Here is a 23,941-nt window from a genome sequence, read left to right as displayed (position 1 = left end):
ACATCTGTTAAACAGTTAAGTTTGTTAATGAAACAAAATTGCAGCTGGTTTTATCAAAGATCAAAAGTGAAGCAAATTAGAGAAAGGATGTATGAACAAAGCTGGTTTCTAAAAAATAATGGCTAAAGAACTCTAAACCTACTTGTCAAATTAACACAAATCCTTCCTGGATTTTACTTACACCACTGATTAGTATTTATTTTGTAGCTTTGTAAAGGCCAGATTCACAGTTTAAATCTAATACCATCCACTCTAGAACTTTTGCCCATATAGTTCATTTTGCAGATTTTTCAAAATACTACCTTTCATAAAACAAAAAAGTTAGACTCTACATTAATATTCTGCTAATTAAAAGGCTCATTTATAAAAGGAAAACAACAGTATGCAGTTTGCAACTCCTGAAGACATCTCAGGGAAAGCAGTCCAGCCCCAAGCAGAAGCCCAATAATAGGGATTAGCATTTCACAACGTGCACCACCATACCTCCATTTCTTACATGTATAAACTCCCATTACCACCTGAAGACAGGGAGATAAGAGCACCTCCACACAAATAAAAATATTTTTTTCTCATGGCCCTGCTAACTCAAAATGTCACAAACAAATTACATGGCTGACTCATTTGCTAACTTTAATTTAGTAAGCTAATTGATGTTTATGTACTAAGAAATATTAATAGATCAGAAAGATCAAAGTACCTAAGATGCAGATTCACATTTGAATGTTGGCATAACTAAAGATGAACAGTTTCATCAAATCTACTGTGGTTTAATGTACCAGCCAAGAAAATTGTTTGTAAACAAAACAAGAAGTCATGGATTTACAATCAAAATTTGCCATTGCAAAGATAAAACAATGGCATTTTCTCATGTACCCTTTGTACATTAAGGTACAAAGAAAATACATAAAATATAGACCTTCATTCTGAGAAACATTAAAATATACTACTTACTACATAAGGTTTGAAGAGAAAGAATGAATAAAAACCTTTGCCATCCCAGATACCATCATAATAAATTAGCAAACATCACCTGTTAAGTAACTTCAAAGCGATAAAACATTGATTTTCTTGGCACGTGAGTATAACAAATGTAGCTGTTATGTAAGCCAAACAGGTATATGGAATACAACAGTAAGTCCCTGAAAGCTGCTGAAAATATCCAGAATTAGTCAAAACACCACACCCTTGGCATCCCTAATGCTTGGAAAATACCATTAGGAAATAAGAAAATAGACTATGTGTGTGTGTGTGTGTGTGTGTGTGTGTGTGTGTATACATATGTGTGTATGTATACATATGTATGTGTGTATGTATGTGTGTGTATATGCATGTATCTGTGTGTGTGTGTGTGTGTGTGTGTGTGTGTGTGTGTGTGTGTATGTCATTCAGGACAAGATGACGTGTTGCCGAAAAGGCAGCTGCAAGTATCAAAACTGTTTAACATCCAAAGAGTTAAAAAGAATGTTTAAGACTCATTTTCACAGTCAAAAATCCTGACCTAATGTTGCTACTTTACCTGAAGCCTATTTCATTAGAAGTCTAGACAAGTCCCATCTTGATAAAAGCTCAAAAGTGGAACAAGCTGTCATGCCTCTGAGTACAACAGAAAAGACTCATTCACTCCTCATTTTATCTTTCCCTTGACCCAACTAACTAGTTTGAGACAATCCAAGTGCTCTCTCAATAACGTCTCAACAACTGGTATTATCTGCTCACAAAAGCAGTGCTTAGATAGTCTGCTATTTGGAAGAACTACTGAAGCTTAATTATAGGAACAGCATAAACTACAATATTTTTTTCTTTCCTGACCCTGAAACAGCAGGTATTTGATCTATCTAGTCTTCCACATTGTAATAGGTTTCTGTCTGACTTTAGTCATTCTAAAACTGACTTTCATCCATACCAATTCCAAAATTCAGGTTATATATACAAAGAGTGTATTTTGCAATGTTTAGGGCTTTATCCAACTTTCAGCTGAATACACATAGCTAAGCACTCTTTGAGAAATGTGACATCTGCAATACAAAGGACACCAATTCAAAGGAAAACTAAGAAGGTCAACAGAGAGGAGGACACTTGGACTCTCTATAATTAGCAGATAAAAAAAATACACACATTTCTGCCAAAAAGATCCAGAGTCTGAGACTATGAACGATTCCCCTAGGGCCGAGAGACTTCTGGAAGCCTGCCACATCAAAGAACAATATGGACTAGTGAATGGTCCTTCACAAAGTACAGGCAATTGGAAAAGTCCCAGAAAAAGACAAGGAGGGTCTCTCTAGGGCAGGGATAATGGGACTGGAGTGGCGAAGACAAAGTGGTGAAAACCAAAGAAAGGAATCTAAAAGTAAAGTTCTTTTATTTATGACATTTACACAAAAGTGATGTAGGACATACGTTAATATTATATTTATGGAAATATTTCATACTAATAACATTGCCAAAGCCCTAATAAAATATCTCCCTAGAAGGGAGTGGGGGACAAACAGAATAACAAACTGAACAAGCCAAGACCACAAGTGATTTTTAACACAATTTTGTCTCTCAGCCCCATTTTGGACCATAAACTCATCTTCACTTTTTTTCTTAGGGACAGTATCATTGTTTTTGTAATTCTGTTTGAAGGCTTCTGTAAGATTTCATTTCTCCAACAAAAAACATCAAAAGACCTACCTGATACTAGAAGCATCTCCCTTTCCAACTATAGCAACCTAAAATGAGAATTCCCATATTTTGTACTGTACTGGAAACATACCAATATTTGATACTTAATAAATTATAGCAAAATACTCCCAATAAAGTGAAATACCAAGGACTCTGTTTAAAATTGAACTGATTTCATAAAAATGCTAAAGCTCAAATATTCAAATGGAATCTTAATGCTACAAAGTGTGTGGTGATAACTGAAGTCTCTCTTAGAATATTTGACTTTCCAAAGTCCTCATAATCTGACCTAATTGAGCTTTACCACTTTTAATGAGAAACACTAATACTATCCTTTAGGAGTTCCCTCACCAAGTCAAAGATAAAGTTTTATCTTCAGTGGTTTAATTCATTTCCATATCACCTCACCAAAGAGAGCTTTCTTAAATAAATACAAAGAAGTTATGCTAAGGAGCCAGTGTGGTAATATCCAATTTGAATTCTAGACTATCAGAAGATGTGCAATTACATTTCAGAAAGGAAGAACCCCTTCTATTTTAACTTGCATTGTATTCTTCCTAGCAGCCATGCATAGGAATGATGATGATGTTAAATCTAATTAGACACAGATTTACTACTTTCCCTACTATTTTTCCATATTGCTAATATTATAAATAGCACCTGCTTTAAAAACTGTAATAAGCTCACTGCAACTATCAAATTTAAAATACCAGAAATCTATTTGTTGGGGGAAAACAGCTTCTAAACAGTTGAGGAAATGTAAGAAATACTTTTACTATTAATGAAAAGCCAGCAATGTTAACCAGTATACAGCCCAGCAGTAAAGAGGTCTGGAGTCACACTATCTTCTTAGAATGTTGGCTTCACCACTCACTAGCTCTATAAGTGATATGACAAATTACTTAGGCTTTGAGTCCCACTTTTTCATGTGCAAAACAAGGATAATAATCTTATGGCCCTCACAGTTATTGTGACAAGTCAAGGAGATAATAAATGTAAAAGCACTTGGAATACTGCCAGCATTTAACACTTAAGAAATGTTAGTTATTATTTTTACTATTTTTGTTTCATTTTCACAATTAAATGGAACTGCACAGCAAAAACACTTCTCTGAGACATTAGTTGGCTAAATTGTGAGATAACCCCATCTCTGTACAGTTGTCTTTTATATAATAAATGTCTTCCCACAATGCAAAATCTATAAATTTCTAGCACATCAAGAACAATGATAATCTGCCCTTCGAATATATTAGAGAAAGTCCTATATACACGAAACCATAGTACAACCAGTCTACATTCAGATCCAAGTACAGAAGCTAAAGTAAGAAAAATAAGAAACCAACCATTAATACATTATGGTTTTAGTATAAGAAACAACAAATGGGGCGCCTGGGTGGCGCAGTCGGTTAAGCGTCCGACTTCAGCCAGGTCACGATCTCGCGGTCCGTGAGTTCGAGCCCCGCGTCAGGCTCTGGGCTGATGGTTCAGAGCCTGGAGCCTGTTTCCGATTCTGTGTCTGCCTCTCTCTCTGCCCCTCCCCCGTTCATGCTCTGTCTCTCTCTGTCCCAAAAATAAATAAAAAACGTTGAAAAAAAAAAAAAAAAAAAACAAATATTTTCTACAGTACTAACATACTTACATTGGCTATTTGACATTTTGGATCCCTTTGAGAATCTGATTAAAACAAAAACAACAACAAAAAGCAATAGGCCCTAACCCTAGAAAAACGAATGGATACTGATAACTTTATATTAGATTTCTGGGGATTTGTGACCTATCTTTCCCAAGCTCATTCATAGACCCAGGTTAAGAATTTCTATTACAATTACTTACCAATTTTACATGGTTTTAAACTATTTACCACTTGTAATCTCAAAGGGCAATATTATATTTTCACCAAGGTAAAATACTATTGCAAATATACCACACAAACAATCCAATACCTTGTGGCCAAACTGACTTGATAAGATTTTTATTTTTATTTGTTCTTTTTTAAGAATTAGATCAGGTAAAATCATAAAGTAAAAATTCTAGGACTCATTTCCTCTGTTTTCCTTGTTCTATGATGATGCTAATTGGACAATATGAAAAGATCAGCATCATAGAAGGAGCAGTAACAATTGCATGCTAAGCAATAAATTACTCTGTTCTCAATCCTAGACACTTCCAGACATGAATTTTCCTTTAGACTAAAAATACTTCTAAAGAGATGCCGCATGAAAAAAAAAAAATGATAAGGTTAGCAAGAAATGATGGGCAAGGTTAAAGAAAGGATAAAAAAGGGACTGGGGAATTTGTAGTGACTTCTACCTGGATCACAAATTTATTGAAAAATACTATTAAATTACCTAAAGCTGCCTGAATTAGTCCAGGTACCTGGTAATTATAAAATCTTAATATACCTCAGGGTAATGTACAGGTTTTGAAAACAAAGATATCCAAATCCATCAAGAAATGGATCTACATTCCTTTAAGGAATTTCCTCATGGTATATATAAGCTTTTATAAAAAAATATTTAATGAGAAACCTAAGTGCTTAACGTGGCTTTGTCAGACATAAGAATTAGGATTTGAGTCACTCAGTACACTTTTTTGAAACAAATATTATTAAAATAAAATTTTTTATAGGTAACTTACTTCTTTAAGAACACATTTTCTCACAAAGAATTGAGGGTTGTTAACACAAATACCACCGAAAGATAAAATAAATGTGAGGAAAACTAATAAAAATAAAATTAAGAAATAAATGCAGGGGTGCCTGGGTGGCTCAGTTGGTTGAACATCCGACTTCAGCTCAGGTCATGATCTCACAGTTCATGCGTTCGAGCCCTGGGTGGGGCTCAATGCTGTCAGCACAGAGCCCACTTCAGATACTTTGTCCCCTCTCTCTCTCTGCCTCTCCTCTGTTTGCACTCATGTGTGCTTTCCCTCTCTCTCTCTCTCCCTCTCTAAAATAAACAAATGTTAAAAAAAAAAAAAAGAAAGGAAGAAATACTAGGGGGTACCTGGCTGGCTCAGTCAGTACAGCATGCAACCCTCAACCTAGAGTTTGTAGGTTCAAGCCCCACTTTGGGTATGGAGAGTACTTAAAAAAAATTAAACCTAGGTGGTTCAGTCTGTTGATCATCATGATTTAGGCTCTTTGTTGGTTCAGTCGGTGAGCACTCTTGATTTCAGTACAGGTCATGATCCCAGAGTTGTGGAATCAAGCCCTGCATTGGGCTCGGCTCTGAGCATGGAGCCTGCTTAAGATTCTCTCTCTCACCCTCTTGCCCCCTCCCCAACTCATGCTTTCTCTAAATAAATAAATAAATAAATTCAAGAAAGAAAGAAAGCAGAAAAAGAAAGAAAGAAAAGAGAAAAAGAAAGACGGAGGGAGGGAGGGAAGGAAGGAAGGAAGGAGTGCTAGAAAGGCAAATCACCTGGTCCTACCCAGTTTCTAGAGCTGGGTCTCTATCAGCTTAAACCACTGAGGGAAGTAGAGTCCATCTCAAGAGCTGGCAGTACCCAAAGAAGAAAAACAAGCTATCAGGTGCACAACTTTCCTTAACACTTGTGTTTCCATCACTCCTAGAAATGTAGTCAATGCCTACAACTACTCTTTCTGCCAACAATGAAAGGCCTAAATTATTATAAACAATTTGCTATTGCTCTACTTAGGTTTTAGTTTGGGAGACACCTTCAGTAGCTTTGAAATGAAACAAAAATCCTACTCGATCAAAGATTTAAATTGCAGAAGTCATTTTATATGTATAAGTGACAAAACTGTCATATATGTATAAATACTCCAGAAATAACATAAGACCCAGAGAAACTAAACAGTAAAAGATATGGCATGACACAAAATAAACATTCACTTTCACCCACTGAGAATCAGACAATAATAAATTACTTCAAATTGAAATACGCAGGATTTAGGTCACACATTAAAACAATTCCAGGAATGCACAGGTTATCAGTATTAATATAATTAACTAGTCTATAGAGCTGTCTTCTCTGAAAATAATAAAGAGAAAAATGTATCAATTATACCTCAATAAAGCTGAAAAGATAAATTATAAATAATTTAATATTTTTTAAAGAGAAAAATATACAATGGCCTTTCTTAGAGTTTTGAAATATATATGGTCCTGCCTTGATGAAGGAGGATTAAAGTTACTATCCGGGTCCCTTCAAGCACTCACCAATTAGCAACTAGTGTTTAAAAAACAAATTGCATAATCATCACATTAAATTCTTCCTAATAAGGAAACCCCTAATACATAGTAAAACAGTATAGAACAATTTATATTAAAAAACAATATATACATTTTAAAATATAAAAGCCTGCTCTAAAGCAAAAGATTTGATTTTCTTCAACTTCACTCAGAACTTCTGTACATACAGAATTTAACTGAAACTGTACAAGGCAGATGGGCAATACTTAGAATATATTGTCTTTACTTACCTGATCTTTCTCATGGGGTAGAAGGCTGACAGGTGGTAGCGAGGATGGAAAAGCACTGGGATACTTGGGAGCCCCTTTGCAGTCTAAGCTTCCATAATTGACCCTGTACTGCGGTCCATCTTTCAGTAACCTCCCATTGTTCACTGCACGTTTGGCTCCTAGTCGCAGCCGCTGCTGAAAGGCTGGGTTGTTGGTGGTGCTTATGAGATCACTTTGACTTCTGAGATACTTCTCGATGTTCTTCAGGGAGGAGCCATTTGGCTCCTCGAGTCCTTCAATTGCTCTCCTTAAAAGTTTATTCCAATCCACATTGCGGAGATCATTACATGATCCCCTAGACCCCTTGGTTGACTTAGGAAAAGTGCCTGGTTTAACTGATGAAAAGCGCCCAGGGTTGTCTGGGTCCTTATAGGAGGCAAGGCCTTTGTTGGTGACTTTAAGAACTGAGCCATCCTGAACACTGAGTTCCAGCTGTTCAGAGACTGTCTTCTTATCCAACCCATGGGAAGTGCTGACTGCATGGCAGATTCTCTCTTCAGAGGGCCTTTGCTTTTGCTTTTTTATTTTCTGTATAGCTTCAAGAATCCACTCTGTATAAAGTGGGTTTGCAAGTTTTACCATGGTTGACAAATGACTTCTTCAATACCAAAGTTACCCATAGAGGTTCTCCTTGTATTTAACAGAACTTGAACATTTAAAAGTCATTTACAATTCAACAAATGGGCAAAATATTCCAGACCGTATTAAACAAAACCTCACAAACATCCATCCTTAAGAGATTAAAAACAGGACACACAGGCAATGTTGATAGTTGTCTTATTTGACCAACGGGAAAGACTGCATTCGGGTGAAGAACATCTTTAACAAGGAAATCAAGACCTTAAAGGATAAAAAGGGGGAAAAGGTCCTTAATAACGGAACTTTGAAAAATAAAAGACTCTTTAGTATTACTTTTCAGATGCAAAAGGCCCACAGAAGTAATGACAGGCAAAGTGTTATGTAACAAAGCCACAGTGACTATATTTCCTAACCAGAAATTGGGTCACGGTCTGAGAAGGGAATTTTTTTAGGACTCTCACTTGTTATTTATTATGAAGTCATTATGGGGCACTGAAAAGATAACACCTACGTACTTATTTAATGGATTAACCTTTATTGAAATTAATAACATTACATGAGTAGCTCAAGATATATGTCTATTCTAAACATAAAACCAACCTCAAAGAGTAAGTCTATGACACAAAAAATCTGATGAAAGTATAGCTGACTCGAACAATATGAGGGATTGGGGCATCAACCCCCACATAGTCAAAAATCTACCTATAACTTTTGACTCCCCAAAAACTTAACTACTAATAGCCTACTGTTAACTGGAAGCCTTTCCAATAACATAAACGGTTGATTAACACATTTTGTAAGTTATATTTATTACATACTGTATTTTTAAAATAAAGTTAGCTAGAGAAAAGAAAATGTTATTAAGAAAATCATAAGGATGAGAGGGGTGCTTGGGTGGCTCAGTCAGTTAAGTGTCTGACTCTTGATTTCAGCTCAGATCATGATCTCACAGTTTGTGGGATTGAGCCCCATGTCAGGCTCTGTGCTGACAGCACTGAACCTACTTGGGATTCTCTCTGTCTCTGCTCCTCCCCTGCTGGCATGCATGCTTGTTCAAAATAAATACTTAAAAAAAAAAAAAAATCTTCAACTTAAAACAGGCAATAATCCAATAATCCTGATTTGATTCTTCTATTTCAGCTAGATATTACCCAAGTCACACATAAGAAAATTTCTCATCTAGCCACTTCTATGGAATCATATCCTCCCATCCCTTTGCAAAGGGTCTGTGACACTCTCTAACCCACAGGTTGGAAAACTGAAACTAATACGGTAACATAACCCTTCACCTTTTCTTTTAATTTTTTGTTTTTAATGTTTATTTATTTTTGAGACAGAGAGACAGAGCATGAGCAGGGAAGGGGCAGAGAGAGAAGGAGACACAGAATCTGAAGCAGGCTCCAGGCTCTGGGCTGTCAGCACAGAGCCCGACGCAGGGCTCGAACTTGTCAACTGCGAGATCATGACCTGAGCCGAAGTCAGACGCTCAACCGACTGAGCCACCCAGGCACCCCTTTAACCCTTCACCTTTTAAATAATATACCATTCTAGGTATCTTAATACCTGGCTCAATACAAGGAAGGTTCATGCAAATCTGATTCCAGGTAAACAGTGGTATTGCTCTCTGAGAGCCTCTGGCGTACAACAAAACCACCTTATATCGCCAATCTATACATTGGGTACACTTGCAAAGAACACCAGAAAAAAGTGCCCTCGCCTGGGAGATGGATCAGATCTGGGTTCTAATCTTGCCTTCCACTAGTAATATACACATCTTAACTCTTTTTAGAGTTTAAAGTTTACAGAGTATGCACACACCTAACTTGTCATTTAATCTGCAAGTCAATTCTGTGGGTAAGCTAAGGTTCAGGAAAAGACAGAACTCAAGGTTACAGTCAATAGTAAAACTTAAGGCTCAAATGCCATTATTCTAAAATCGAAGTCCAGTGCTATCTTCACCTGAGCCACAACTGTCTTCCAGCTAGATCTGCCTCTGCAATCGGACTAATGGTATGAATACCAGCTCTATCAACATCTAGTGGAGAAACCCTGGATGAGTGTCAGTCACCTTACCTGTAGGGTAATAATATGTCCCTCACAGGAGTATTAAGAGAATTAAGTGAATATGATATCTAATATACAATATACAGTAGCTATCATCACTTCCATTAACAGAATATCTACATGCTTTGAAACATGTCTCATAAAATACAAAATTAAATTTATCTCTGGTTATTTATTTAATGTATCTAAAAGGGAAAATAAGTGTCTTTCCTCAAAACTTTAGCCAGATACGGGGTGCCTGGGTGGCTCAGTCAGTTAAGCGTCCAACTTCAGCTCAGGTCATGATTCTCATGGCTTGTGGGTTTGAGCCCACGTCGGGCTCTGTGCTGACAGCTCAGAGCCTGGACCTGGCTTCAGATTCTATGTTTCTCTCTCTCTGCCCCTCCCCCACTTGCAATGTCTCTCTCACTCTCAAAAATAAACTTTAAAAAAATTTTAAAAAAAACACAAAACTTTAGCCAGATATAATGAAAAACATAACATTTCCTCTGCTGCTGAAAAACTGGGCCACTGAACCGTACTTGCTCAGTCAGCTTGAAAGAGGCAGTTTAAAAAGGATTGTCCTCTTTGCAATCAGTAAACTGTAGGTTCACTCCATTTTTTCAGATTCAGAAATGTGTGGCTAAAGGGACTGTACAGGTCATCCCATCTAATCCCTAGTTATCCAGTAAAAGATCCCTTGTTCAATAACCTCAACAGATGGGCCATCAAGTCTCAAAATACTTCCAGTGATGGAGAATTTGTCGCTTTTTGAGGGAGTTCTCTCCACTGTTGGAGAGCTCTAACTGTAATAATATATTTCTTGTTCACAAAAGCCAAAATCTGTCCTCCCCTAACTTCTACCCTCTAGTCCTGGCTTCCATAGAACAATCTCAAGAAACTCTTATTAATTCTAAATATGACAAGCCTTCAAATATTTGAAAATAAGAACTGTTTTAAAAAAATCACTAAAAGTCAACTCCATTCTACCTACTTTATTTAGACCACTCATATCCACCCTTAACACTTCCTACCACATGGTTTCCAAGCACCTCCTTCTTTTGGTTGGCTCACTAGTTTGGCTAACGTCCATCCTAAAATCTGGCAGTCCGGGCATTATCCAAGTATAAATGGAACTCAAGGTTACATGAACTTTCTTAACAGCCTTGCCACACAATTGACTCATGCTAAGCATGCAGTCCAACAAAAAATCCCAGATCTTCTTTCAAAAATGCTGTCAAGCTGACTCCTTCCATTCCCTTCCTTGTGCAAATATAAATGCCGGGATTTAAAATTTATTACAGTTCAAGTTCATTTTGTTGGTTTGGGTCTATCTTCCAACTTGTTAGATCATTTTGGATCCTGGTTCTGTCATCTATGTCATCTGCAAATCTAATAAACGCTCCCCTTGTGTCATTATATAAATCATTGAAAAAATGTTAGACTTGGAATATGGTGTGTTTAGGAATGAAATCACTGGCTTTCATTGTGCAGCTACTTTCAAGATGGAACATGGAATCATTCTGTGTTAGTAAGTTTAGAATAGGACACATCTTTCCAAAGTAAAATGGTTTGCGGCAAAATTTCATTAGAAGACATTTCACTATGTCCAAGTAATTATTTAGGATAAATCAACTAATTTAATTTGATTGCACAAAATACAACTGCAGGAAGCAGAAGAAGAGGTCACAGAAAAGTATCCAACAGTGCTCTCAGGCACTCTGGTTACACAGGTAAATGAACACACATTAAAACAAAAACTAATAAATACGCATAATATACCTTCATGACAAGCTAATACCACAATCTTTACATACAATCAAAAGAATTGTTCATATCCATTATCAACACATTTCAATAAGACTGACATTTTATATCTTAAAAATATAATAAAATAAGGGAAAATACCAGAATTGGAACTCCAAATGTTTTAACAGTCCATGACAAAAAAGAAGATTGTCCAGATCTTCAAGCAAATCTGCCAAAGGAAAAAAAAGTAAATGTTAATTTGGGCATAAGGACATCCCTCAAATTCAGGAACCATCTATGGATCTTCACAACTATCCAATACAAACAACTACTATGAGTTTATTAGCACTTTACTTTTGGTGTTGTATTAACTCTTTCCTACCACTAAAGGGTTTTTAAGAACATGGAATTCAGAACAGGAAATGGAAGCCCCAAAGCAGTGCTTAAAGAAATAAATTTTGGGGGTGCCTAGGTGGCTCAGTTGGTTAGGCAACTGACCTCGACTCAGGTCATGATCTTGCAGTTTGTGAGTTCAAGCCCCACGTCAGGCTCTGTGCTGACAGCTCAGAGCCTTGAGCTACTTCAGATTCTGTGTCTCCCCCTCTCTCTACCCCTCCCCTGCTCACGCTCTATGTCTGTCTCTCAATAATAAATAAACGTTAAAAAAAAAAAAAAAGAAAGAAATTTTGGGGGCGCCTGGGTGGCTCAGTTGGTTAAACGTCCAACTCTTGATTTCGGCTCAGGTCGTGATCTCCAGGTTAGTGAGATCAAGCCCTGTGCGGTGCTTTGCACTGACAGCACAGAGCCTGCTTAGGATTCTCTCTCTCTGCTCTCCTCTGCTTGCATGTGCACATTCTCTCTCTCTCAAAATAAACAAACTTAAAAAAAAAAAATTGGGGGGTGCCTGGGTGGCTCAGTCAGTTAAGCGTCTAACTCTGATTTTGGCTCAGGTCATGATCTCAGAGTTGTGAAATCAAGCCCTGCATAGGGCTCTGTGCTCAACAGAGCCTGCTTAAATTCTCTCTCCTCTCTCTGCCCCTCCCCTGCTCATTTACACACACGCGCGCGCACACACACACACACACACACACACACACTCTCTCTCTCTCTCTCAAAAAAAAAGAAAGAAATTTTGTTCTTCTTTAAGATAACCAGATCTGTCCTCCAGATTGTGATAGAGTCTAAGCAAGAATCTCATCATGAGGAAAAAAAAAATTGGTATTACTCAAATAGCCAGGCAGGTATAACATTTTGTCTGGGAAAAAAAGTCAATTATTGTTTGAAGCTCAGTATTAACTTTCCCAGGAAACTTTCACTATTTCACCCAAAGGTCACCTGGCATCAATGTACTGACTGGATAATCAAGATATGGCCAATAATTGTACCTAAGAGAAGGATGTACCAGCTTTCACGATACTAAATATGTATTAATACAGATCATACTTTAGGACAACAGTGGACAACAGTGATCATGTTCACTTCAAAGGCAAAAATAAATTTAAAGCAATACCGTGAATAATTTCATTTTCATCTTATACAAAACAACCAAGCAACCTTACATCCTCCTTCTCCCCTCCCCCAACTAGACACACACCACACTCTTCAATTTAATCTTAAAATTAGCTCTCATCTGACACCAACCAACAGAGTTAATTAGGCAGAAGCAGATGTAACTCAGCAGCTCTATGCTACAAGCGGAATCTGTGTTAAAGCATACACACACACACAGCTAGGAGACGAACAGAATCAGTAGTCTCTTATCTGTAGCCAATTGTCAACTAAACACATCCACTTTGTATATTATCCACAGCAAATTTTTTAATCTTAGGCAAGTTTGTTTCTGACATCCCAATGGCCACACTGTAAATTGGTATACACTAAGAGAGTAGATTGAAAACTAATTTTAGTCTAAGCAGTATCTAACTAGAAAGACAAATCTATAGCAAAAAAAAAAAAAAAAAAGCATAATTCATTCAAAAGTCAAACAGAAATGCTTTTTTCCCCAATTTGCAATTATCCACACCACTTCTCTTTTTCAGAGCACCCAGATTTGTTTCACATGTAGATAGGACATTCTATCACAAGAACAACCCTAAAAAATCATTATTCTCTTTTCATTTTTTTCTATAAAATGAAAGTTGGACTAAAAGGCTACCAAAAAGGGAGTGAATTATTCCAAATTAATTCTGAGGACTCATGCTACATCAAATTAAATTATTCTATTTTCTAAGGGCTTCAATCACTTTATTTTTAACTAGAAAATAATATCAGTAAATTATATGGTTGTATGGATGTATTTACATCATTCATTACAAACTATTCTAAACAGATCTAGAGAAATGCTTAGTCCAACACGAGCTTTTGGCTTCATTAGTATCATATAAATATCAACACTATTCAGAAATATTCATGTCAGCATAAGAAGAGTCAAAATACCCTGGATCATAAATATTATGTGAAACCTCCTCACAGCTTTCAATAAAGCTGTGTGTTGTTTCAAAATCAATGTCATAATACTTGAGTCATGAGATTACAGATGAGCCAAAAACAGTGCTTAAAGTAAAGATTAACAATAGAGTTTACTCTTTTGTCATCCTGGGTCTTACTTGCTAAGTTATTTTTAGCTCTCTCACTTTTATATGCTCCTGGATTTTTTCATAGCCTGTTATGTAACTGAGTGAGGACCCACAAATCTCAACAGTATCTTCTGAAACAGAACATACACTGCTTAAAGAGACCTTAATTCTTTTCTTCTATAACCATCCAGCACAGACTATTGGCACAGTTGCTCAAAATAGTGTCCTCAGTTAACAAATATCTGCTGTCTGACAACATCAAACAGCATCCATATGGTGATATTTGTTAGAAAAGAAGCCAGACACAAAAAGTCATATAGTATAATTCCATTTATATGGAACATCCAGAATAGGTAAACCCATACATAGAACATAGATTGGTAGGGCCCAGGGAGTGAAGGAATGAGGAGAAATTGCTTAATGGGTAAGGGATTTTATTTTAGATTGATAAAAATATTTTGGAACGAGACAAAGGTGGTGGTCACACAACACTGTGAATGTACTAAGTGTCACTGAATTGTTCAATTTCTTTCTTTTAAAAGAGAGAAAAAGTGCGGGAGAAAGAGAATCCCAAGTTGGATATGGGACTAGATCTCATGACTTGAGTCAAAATCAAGAGTAGGAGGCTTAACCAACTAAGCCACCCAGGTGCCAATGAATTGTTCACTTTAAATGGTTACATTCATATTATGTAAATTTCACCTCAATATATCACTTAAAAAAAAGAAAGCACTAAACTATAATGCTAACCATTTTCTAACACCTACTGTGGAACAGGCACTTTACACAGACTATCAGTAAACATTAAAACAACCCTGTAAGGTAGCATTGTTGCCCCATTTTGCAAAAGGAAAACTGAGACATGACTTGGTCAAGACTTCAGACCACTAAATCATGAAGGATTTTAATCCAAATGCTAAAACCTAAACTCTTTCCTGTCTCTCCACTGGCTTTCAAACTAGACTCCTTGGATCTCTTGTGAGTAAGTGTCTTGGACATCACCTGCAGGTACCCCTGTGGCTTAAACACTAAGGCCACATAACTCCTTGCACCCAACTAAGCAGCTCTACTTTAACTGTCCCATTTATAATAGGTCTCTCCATAAGATTTGCTTCACAGAAAGGGTTCCTCTGATTACAAAAGGGAAAAAGTCTGGAAACAACTGTAACTTTACCTTGCTGAGTGGGTAAAACACCCCTTGGATGGATGGGACATAAACTGGACCTTGAAAGACCAGGTGGAACTTGGATAACCGCCCAGTTTCTTCACCCAAATAAAGTAAAAATTCAAATCCTTCATGGTCCAGTAAAAATGAACACCTTCTCAGAAGCCCTACATGTCTTTGTCTAACAGGAAGCTTTTAGCTATCTTAGTATTTTAGCATTCATTTTCTACTTTGTACTGTGCTCATTTATGTGCTTACCTCCTCTCCCTTACCAGAATTGGGAAATTCTTAAGAACAGGATTCGTGTTTGGGGCGTCTGGGTGGCTCAGTCAGTTAAGCATCTGACTTTGGCTCAGGTCATGATCTCAAGGTTTGTGAGTTCAAGTTCCACATCAGATTCTCTGTCCTCCCCTCTCTGCCTCTCTCTCTCTCCCTCTCTGTCTCTGTCTCTCTCTCCCCCAAATAAATAAACATTAAAAAAAAAAAAATAGGATTCATGTTTGATTTCACCTTTGTATGCCCCTAGATTTCCCAGGACCACAACTTGAACATAAGAGGGGTTCAGTGCCTATTTGTTAAAGGAATGCATCAGTGAATGAATGAAGGGAATCTAGCAAAAGGCACAGGAGCTAAGAATGAACTGCCTAATAAAAGGGACGCTGAGCCCATATGCATGCCTAGAGCCAGTATGTGTTGAAGAGAAGAAATAAAGCTGGATGTAACAAAAGCCAGGCTGAGGTGTGTGAACATGACATATGAAGTAATAGGAAGCTAACGCAGGAGTAGTGACACAGTACAGCATAGTGAAGTGCACCCACACATGCACAAATTTGTTGAAAATTTGAATCACTCTGGCAATAATATCCATCCAGTATAGACTGGAGTGAAGGATGACTAAACAAACAAAAGCAACCAGTATTTCATCTCTCCCAACAACAATCTTGTTCAACTTAAGAGTCTAACTCAGCAGCAAGCCCAGAGTAGGCACTCAATAACTGTTAATTGAAATGAATATTAAATTACCCCCCTTTTTTTGGAATAATACTAAATTCTTTCTCACTACTCATTAACATAGAGAGTTTCCAATTCACAAGCTAATAATGTTTTCCAAGGATTTCTAAGAGGCTAAATCACCATGAAAATTATCATTTCAACTAATACATATTATATTAATTGGAAGTTTAATTTTTCATGTCATGCTCTCCTAGTTGACAATATCCTTGTTATGTCATTAAACTATAATTGTGTATATCTGCTTCAACAAACAATAACTGAACCATCAATAAACTATTATGGCTTCTATAATCCCTAGCAAAGATTAGTTTCAGCATCATCATCACAAATTAGTAGAGACATGCCCCAAATCTCCTGGTGAAGCCCAAGAATTAGGCTTGCATAGTCATTCCTACATTTAAGCGCTCAATAGTTTCAGTCTCTAAACTTTAATCACACTGTTAGGAACCTCACAGGAAATTTGATCCCTTGTAAAACAGAGGATTTTAGAGACAAGATGAAAAGTCATTTGAAGTCATCAGGCCTTTGGAGCCAGGGTACACTGATTAGTAATGATGATATTATAACTAAGCACTCTCATTTAAGAAATAATCAACTAAATTTAGAAGGTCTTTTTTTGGCATTTAAAAATTCCTATTCAATCCTGGATTTCTTCCTAATTGTAAATTAGCTTTAACCAGGTTTTAATGACAAAGACTAAGAATAATGTATTGGGGGAAAAAAACTCTGAATTTTTAAAAGGTTATTTTGAAAATACAGATCATTGGAGAACACTGCATTAACTTTATTACAAATGTCTTCAAACAGGATATCCTGTACAGCCTGAAAACAAATTAGGGTTCCCCCTTGAGAACCTCAAGAAAATTAAAGATCTATTTTTAAAAATGAACCCATATACATACAGACATTTGCATACAATTTCAAGGGTTTACAGGACCTCTATCACCTATCCCAGGACCCCTTAAGGTCCACTGACTACTCTAGCTTTATTTACTTTCTAAAAATTTGTTTTAACATTTATTTATTTTTGAGAGAGAGAGAGAGCACGTGCGTGCACGAGCATGGGCAGGGGAGGGGCAGAGAGAGAGGGAGAGAGAGAATTGAAAACAGGCTCTGCGCTGTTAGTGCAAAGCCCAACATGGGGCTCAAACCCACAAACCAGGAGATCATGACCTGAGCTGAAGTCGGACATTCAACCAACTGAGCCACCCAGGTGCCCCTAACTTTACTTACTTTAATATACACAGAGAGGTCAATAATTTTATTGAGTTTCACAGTAACTACATGTGCTTTAATTGGGACATGTTACATTATAGGTAAGAAAGTTACTCTCCTTGATTTTGGATATTATCAAATAGGCATCTGAAATCTTATTCAACAAGGAGGAATGCTGGGATGAGACATACCTAGAGAGTTCAGGGATCAAGTCCCCACTTTGCCAGCTACCTAAACTGTGGGATATTGGACATGTCAATCAATCTAAGTCTCCGTTTTCTCCTCCATGAAAAAGATTATACATCTCTGTTTTGCAGAACTGTTAAGAGGAATAGTTGAGATAACAAATATGAAAGAACCAAGGATGGTGGCAGACATATAGCAGGAACACAATAAAATGCAAGCTCATAAAAGGAAAAAGGGCAATACAAGTCAGCTGGAGACCTGTGAAATCTAATCTAGCTGAATTTCTGTCTATATGACCATTTTCTCCTAAGAGACAGGGGAAGTCAGCACAAGTAAAAATTCAAGACAGAGCAGAAGAAAGTGGCCAAACCAAGAATAGATTTGTAACGGCAAGGATGGGGTCAAGAACAGTGTATTTTACTCATAATCATAGATCTTTTAAGGTCAATCAAGATCTTAGAAAATAATACAAGAATATCTTCTTGACCTAAGTGTGGGAAAAGAGTCTTAAAACAGGACACAAAAAGCACTAACCATAAAGAAAACACCAATAAATTTGACTCCATTAAAATGAAGAACTTCTGTTCATTAAAAGACACCATAAAGAGAGTGAAAAGGCAAACCACAATATGGAAGTAGACGTTTGCAACATACATATGCAAAGGATCGGTATCTAGAGTAAATAAAGAACTTTGAAATACCAGTAAAAGACACAAGGTCCAGTTTAAAAAATAAATAAATACGGGGCAGAACTGAACAGGAATTTTACAAACAAGGAAATCCAAGTAGCCAATAAATATATGAAAAGCCACTCAACCTGATTACTAACCAGTCAAATGCAATTCAGATTGGCTAATTTGAAAAGCTATGAATTGGAGTTCTGGAGAGGACAAGAAGCAATGGGAATTCTCACATACCATAGGAAGGACTGTGGTCTGGTACACCACTTTGTAAAACAGTCTGGTACCTAGTCAAGTTGAAGACAAGCATACCTCATGACTAGAGTGATCATACAACTCATCATCCAGACACTTTTGTGAATTAAAGGGGTTATACACTGTGACAACAGGCATAAGCTAGGATAAATGGTCACCCTGTCTATGTACCAGCAATTCCATTCCCAGGTATACACCTTAGAGAAACATATGCACACATGTACCCATGTGACAGTACAAGAACACTCATAGCAGCTTTGTACACAATTTCCCCAAAGTGGAAAAAACTCAAATACCCAGCAACAGAATGGATGATTAAAAAAAAAAAAAATTGTGCAAGATTGTGAGTCCACTCTGACGCCAGTCCACCTCACGCCAGTCAGAGTGGCTAAAATGAACAAGTCAGGAGACTACAGATGCTGATGAGGATGTGGAGAAACGGGAACCCTCTTGAACTGTTGGTGGGAATGCAAACTGGTACAGCCGCTCTGGAAAACAGTATGGAGGTTCCTCAAAAAATTAAAAATAGAACTACCCTATGACCCAGCAATAGCATTGCTAGGAATTTACCCAAGGGATACAGGAGTGCTAATGCATAGGGACCCATGTACCCCAATGTTTATAGCAGCACTTTCAACAATAGCCAAATTATGGAAAGAGCCTAAAGTCCATCAACTGATGAACGGATAAAGAAAATGTGGTTTATATATACAATGGAATACTACTTGACAATGAGAAAGAATGAAATCTGGCCATTTGCAACAATGTGGATGGAACTGGAGGGTATTATGATAAGTGAAATAAGTCAGTCAGAGAAAGACAGATACCATATTGTTTTCACTCATATGTGGATCTTGAGAAACTTAACATAAGACCATGGTGGAGGGGAAGGGGGAAAAAGTTACAGAGAGGCAGGGAGGCAAACCATAAGAGACTCTTAAATACTGAGAACAAACTGAGGGTTGATGGGAGGTGGGGGAGAGGGGAAAGTGGGTGATGGGCATTGAGAAGGGCACTTGTTGGAATGAGCACTGGGTGTCATATGAAACCAATTTGACAATAAACTACATTTAAAAAAAAAACTCAAATATCCAGCAACAGTAGAATGGATTAATAAAAAAAAAAAAACAAATTGTGCAAGATTGTGAGTCCTACAAAAAGGTGCTGTAAGCTGCTTTGGAAATGCAGATTCAAGCATTATAAGAGAAGAAAAACATCCCTTCATCACACTTCTCCCATCCATGCATCATTACCATTCTGCAACCAAAGACTGATCACTATAGCTCACACATCCCCACTTTCATAAAACAATTTCCTTCCTGCTCACTTTATACAAATACAAGCAAGTATACGCATGTGGAAAACTGAAGGTATTTTGAGGAAAACGATCTAAGAGACTGAAAAGTCACCTGTTAAGAATCCTGGCATTTAATAAAGCCAGACCAGTTGGTTAAGGATTCTTCTAACTGGTATGTAAAAACCCATGAAGTTTTTTGAAGTCCATTAAAATTACTTATTAAAATTCCTCAGTTACCTTCCAACACTCACCCTATTTTACTTTTCATTCACATTATGCCTTACATCTGACAGTTTCCATCTTATCTTCACAAAAAGTACATGAGATAAACCTCTGGCATAACGGCAATGACATAACACCCACTTTACTCAGAGGCCTGAGTATAGCTCGTAGGCAAAACTTCAACTGACCATGTCATCAGCACCGACCAGTCATTCCCCTAAGTTCCTCCTTTAACGTTACAACCTTCCTTTATCTTCCCTTTTTTTTTTTAAATCATCATTTCAGCTCCCCAACCTTCAACCCTAAGTAGTTCTCAGGTAAAAATCTTATCGCTTACTGAAATATGCAATATTTTCCTATCCTTCTTAAAAACATAAAAAGATTGCCCCACTTCATTTTGATACATGTGTGAAGAATTTATGTAAAAATGGGAGTGTGTTATTTCAGGGCTATCCCAGAAAATCTAGGGTACACAAGTAAGACAGGAAGAATGTACTTTACTCACATTTATACCAAAATAATAATGATAACTTTTTTGGAGCACCACAAAACTAACATTATCCTAGCATAATTAATTCCCATTTGCTACTTTCACCTCCTGTCCATATTCCGAAGAGTCTTTCTATACTCTTTACTTTGAATTTCTTAGTACCTCCACCCCAAACATACTTAATACTTGGTTCACTGGTTCTCATTACCTATTTTCCACATCTTTCATTCTTTATCACTATTCTCTCACAACTTCTGTGCAATACTCTATCACATCCTAACACCTTCTCCCGATTGCAGAGCTTAAACACCTTCATGGAGCATAGGAAACCACTTACAATCTAGTCCCTCTGCCTTTGCCCCTTGTCTCCCACAACTAATTTCCTGCACTCTGCCCATACTCTTGCCATACCAAGTACTTTAGTACTTGTACATTCAAAAGACACAATGTCTTTCCCAAGGTAGTACTAAGGTGTCCCCCTGAAATAGACACCCTGCCCTACCTCAAGACTCCAGCTCAAGTTTCACCCAAGAAATTCAGCCTGTCAACAACCTGGTCTCCCAAACTAACACCTTTCTTTGCCCTATCTCCAATCCTGGTTTAGTCCACCAAACCACATTCACCTAGATCCACTGCCCAGCCCCACCCATTTTTTTTTCACACCTGCCGCGTTTTCTCAACCCCCTGAATCCCCCCATCTTCCTAAGATCTACTACAGATATATTATGCAAGTTCTGCTCTGCTGTCTTATCGTTCAAGACTCTCACAAGCATATCCATACCATTCTTCCATGTTTTTTAATGCTTCATAGACCCCAAACCTCCTTTACAATTCCAATATGCCAATATACCCAGATACCTGCTTCACTACAGCGACTGTACTTGCTCCTCACTTTTCCCCAATATTTCCCCCAATCCGATATCTACTCTTTACTGCTCTCTCAACTCCACTCCACATCCACCACACCCAAACCTATTCTTACTGTCCTCAGATAACTGCAATCCCATCCTTTTGCATCATTTCACCTGCCCTCACATAGCCCTCGGTCCCCCTTCCACATCTCCAGTGTTGCACCACTCCCTACTCTCACTTTACACCTGCTTGCACACCTCCAGTTTCTCCTCCCACCCGCCACCCCCTCACCAGTCCTGCCCAGACACTCACTGCCCCCCCCCACCCCCCATTCCTACCAGGTCACTCCCACTCAGAAAACCCCTCCAAACCCCCGCCTTCCGACCACCCGAGCCCCGCCCCCACCCAGATATGACCCCGCCCCCTCCACCCTCGAGCCCCGCCCATTGCCCTGGAGGCCCCGCTGAGGGGCGGGGCCTGTCCCTCCTCCCTTTTCCCCCCGCCCCCTACCGTCACGCTCAGGGGCAGCCTGACCCCGAGCGGCCCCGCGGTGACCCTCGCGCAGAGGCCTGTGGGAGGGGCGTCACAAGCTCCCGATCTCCCCCACCTTCCGCCCCCCCTCCCGCCCAGTCTCCTCCCCCTGGGAATGCGCGGGGTGGGTGACAGACCTGGCCGCGCGCCACCGCCACCGCGCCTGCCGGGGGCGCTGCCGCTGCCTGAGAAAGAAGCCGCGGCTGCCGCCTGGAGGAGGTGCCGTCGCCTCCGCCACCGTTGCCTCCGCCGCCAGGGGTAGGAGCTAAGCCGCCGCCATTTTGTGTCCCCCTGTTGTTGTCGTTGACATGAATCCGACATGACACTGATTACAGCCCAATGGAGTCTCATTAAACCCGAGCCGCGGCCCCGCCCCGGCGCTGCTCCATTGGAGGAGACCACAGACACTTATGGCCACCCGTTGGCCTGCGGGTCTGTCCGTCACCCACACACTAACCACCCTGCAGCCCATTGGGGCAGGTTCCTGCCGGTCATCTCGCCTCCGCATAGACACACCCCTCGACCCATCATTCCCCCCCCCCCCCGGAACCACCCCGGGGGTGGGTCCACTGCCAGTACCAATCAACAGACTGCTGGGCCCGCCTCTTCTGGGCACCTATTGGTCTAGCCCTTTTTCTCTCTCCCAGACACCGCGCCACCTCTACTTCCACCTACCCACCCCCTCAACCTCTAGAAATGGATTGGGTCTACTGGCAGAAGAGGCGCTTGGCCTTATTGGCTGCATACAACGCCAATCAGAGGGCCTTTTCCTTCTCCCCTCCCCCACTCAACCCCAAATCCCCTAGCCCGCAGCTAAAGTTTGTGTGAGAGCTGATCGCTGGCGGCGGCCGCAGGATTTAGGGGTGGGAGCGGGCGGGCGCGCGCGGGCGGGCACGCGAAGTTAAAATTCGAGGTTCTCAGTCACCAGCTCCCGCGGTGGAGCGCGCGGACGGGCGCGCCGCCCGGAGCGTTCCATCCCGCCCCCTCCTCCACCCTCTCCCGTCCCGTCCCGGGCGACTACTCGCCCGCCCCCTGGCTCGCATCCTTACCCCCCACACACCCCTACCCTGCAAGCCCAAGGCCGGGTGCAGGCAGAGCGATGTCGCTGCAGCCTACTCGCCATCCCATGCCGAGGGGGAGCAAGCCCCTACCCGCCGGGCGTGCACCCCCCGGCTCCACACTAGCCCGTGTCTGCAAGCACGTGCACCGTTCGCCGCTGCCTCCAGCCACCCCGGTCCCCGGCTAACCTCGCCTGCAGCCGGGCCAATCGCTTGCTGCCCTTTGTTGCTGCAGCCCGGGTCTCCCCGCTGCCTTCCTCAGCCTCCGCCTCGTCCTTTGCCAGCCGCCCGGGTCCGCAGCGCCGCGCTCCCCCCGCCCGGGACCCACCGCCGCCGCCTCCTTCTCCTCCTCCGCCTCCTCCTCCTCGGCTCCGGGCTGCAGCGCACAGAGCCCGAGGCAGCGCCGCCCAGCCCCGCTCCCCCCGCGCCGCCAGCTAGCCCGCCCGGCCCGGCCGGGGGCGCAGCCTGGACCCCGCCCGCCCCAGTCCCCGCCCCGGGGGTACCTGCCTCCGCCCTGGGGGGCTCCGCTCGCCGCCCTCGGGGGAGGGCGGGGATGCCGGTGTCCGCGGGAGGATGGGGAAGCCTGGGCCGTTTGGGGCGGGGAGTGTGCCCGCCAGGGCTGGGACTGAGAGGTGCGGTCCTCGCCAACGCGTCCCCCCTCCCGCTGCTGTGGGCCCCAAACTTCGTCCTCCGCCCGGGCCTTACACCCTCGGGTGATCGTGGCAGTTTTGGGGTGGGAGATGCCTCAGGAGCTGTGTCTACGCTGATCAGGAGGAAGAGGGAGCAGTGACATTCAGCGACCGCGGACAGGGCACGGCGGCAGCATCCTTGGGTGGGAGTGGGGATGTCAGACGTGGGCTGGAGGGGGAAACTGCCCCC

The 23,941-nt window shown here is 40.4% G+C and overlaps 1 protein-coding gene across 5 annotated transcripts in view; it reads right to left on the bottom strand.

Moving 5' to 3' along the window:
- The window catches only part of KAT6B (lysine acetyltransferase 6B), a 191,207-nt gene extending 167,623 nt beyond the window's left edge, over positions 1 to 23,584 (bottom strand). Inside the window, exons 1-3 of one of the 5 annotated variants that reach the window (XM_058698350.1) lie at positions 23,566 to 23,584; positions 11,681 to 11,750; positions 7,112 to 7,990 (exon numbers count right to left, since the gene is read on the bottom strand). In XM_058698350.1, the coding sequence (XP_058554333.1) occupies positions 7,112 to 7,732 (621 nt within the window). In that variant the 5' untranslated portion in view covers positions 7,733 to 7,990; positions 11,681 to 11,750; positions 23,566 to 23,584. Of the gene's footprint in view, positions 1 to 7,111; positions 7,991 to 11,680; positions 11,751 to 22,141; positions 22,496 to 23,251; positions 23,367 to 23,565 lie in introns of those variants that run through there. The other 4 variants (XM_058698349.1, XM_058698348.1, XM_058698351.1 and 1 more) reach the window with 4 other exon arrangements.
- Positions 23,585 to 23,941: the final 357 nt, after the last annotated feature.

The sequence above is a fragment of the Neofelis nebulosa genome, chromosome 13 (assembly GCF_028018385.1).
Source record: "Neofelis nebulosa isolate mNeoNeb1 chromosome 13, mNeoNeb1.pri, whole genome shotgun sequence".
NCBI classification, from domain to species: Eukaryota; Metazoa; Chordata; class Mammalia; order Carnivora; family Felidae; genus Neofelis; species Neofelis nebulosa.
Note: the sequence above shows the minus strand (reverse complement) of the source record. Positions and strands in the feature narration are given on the sequence as shown.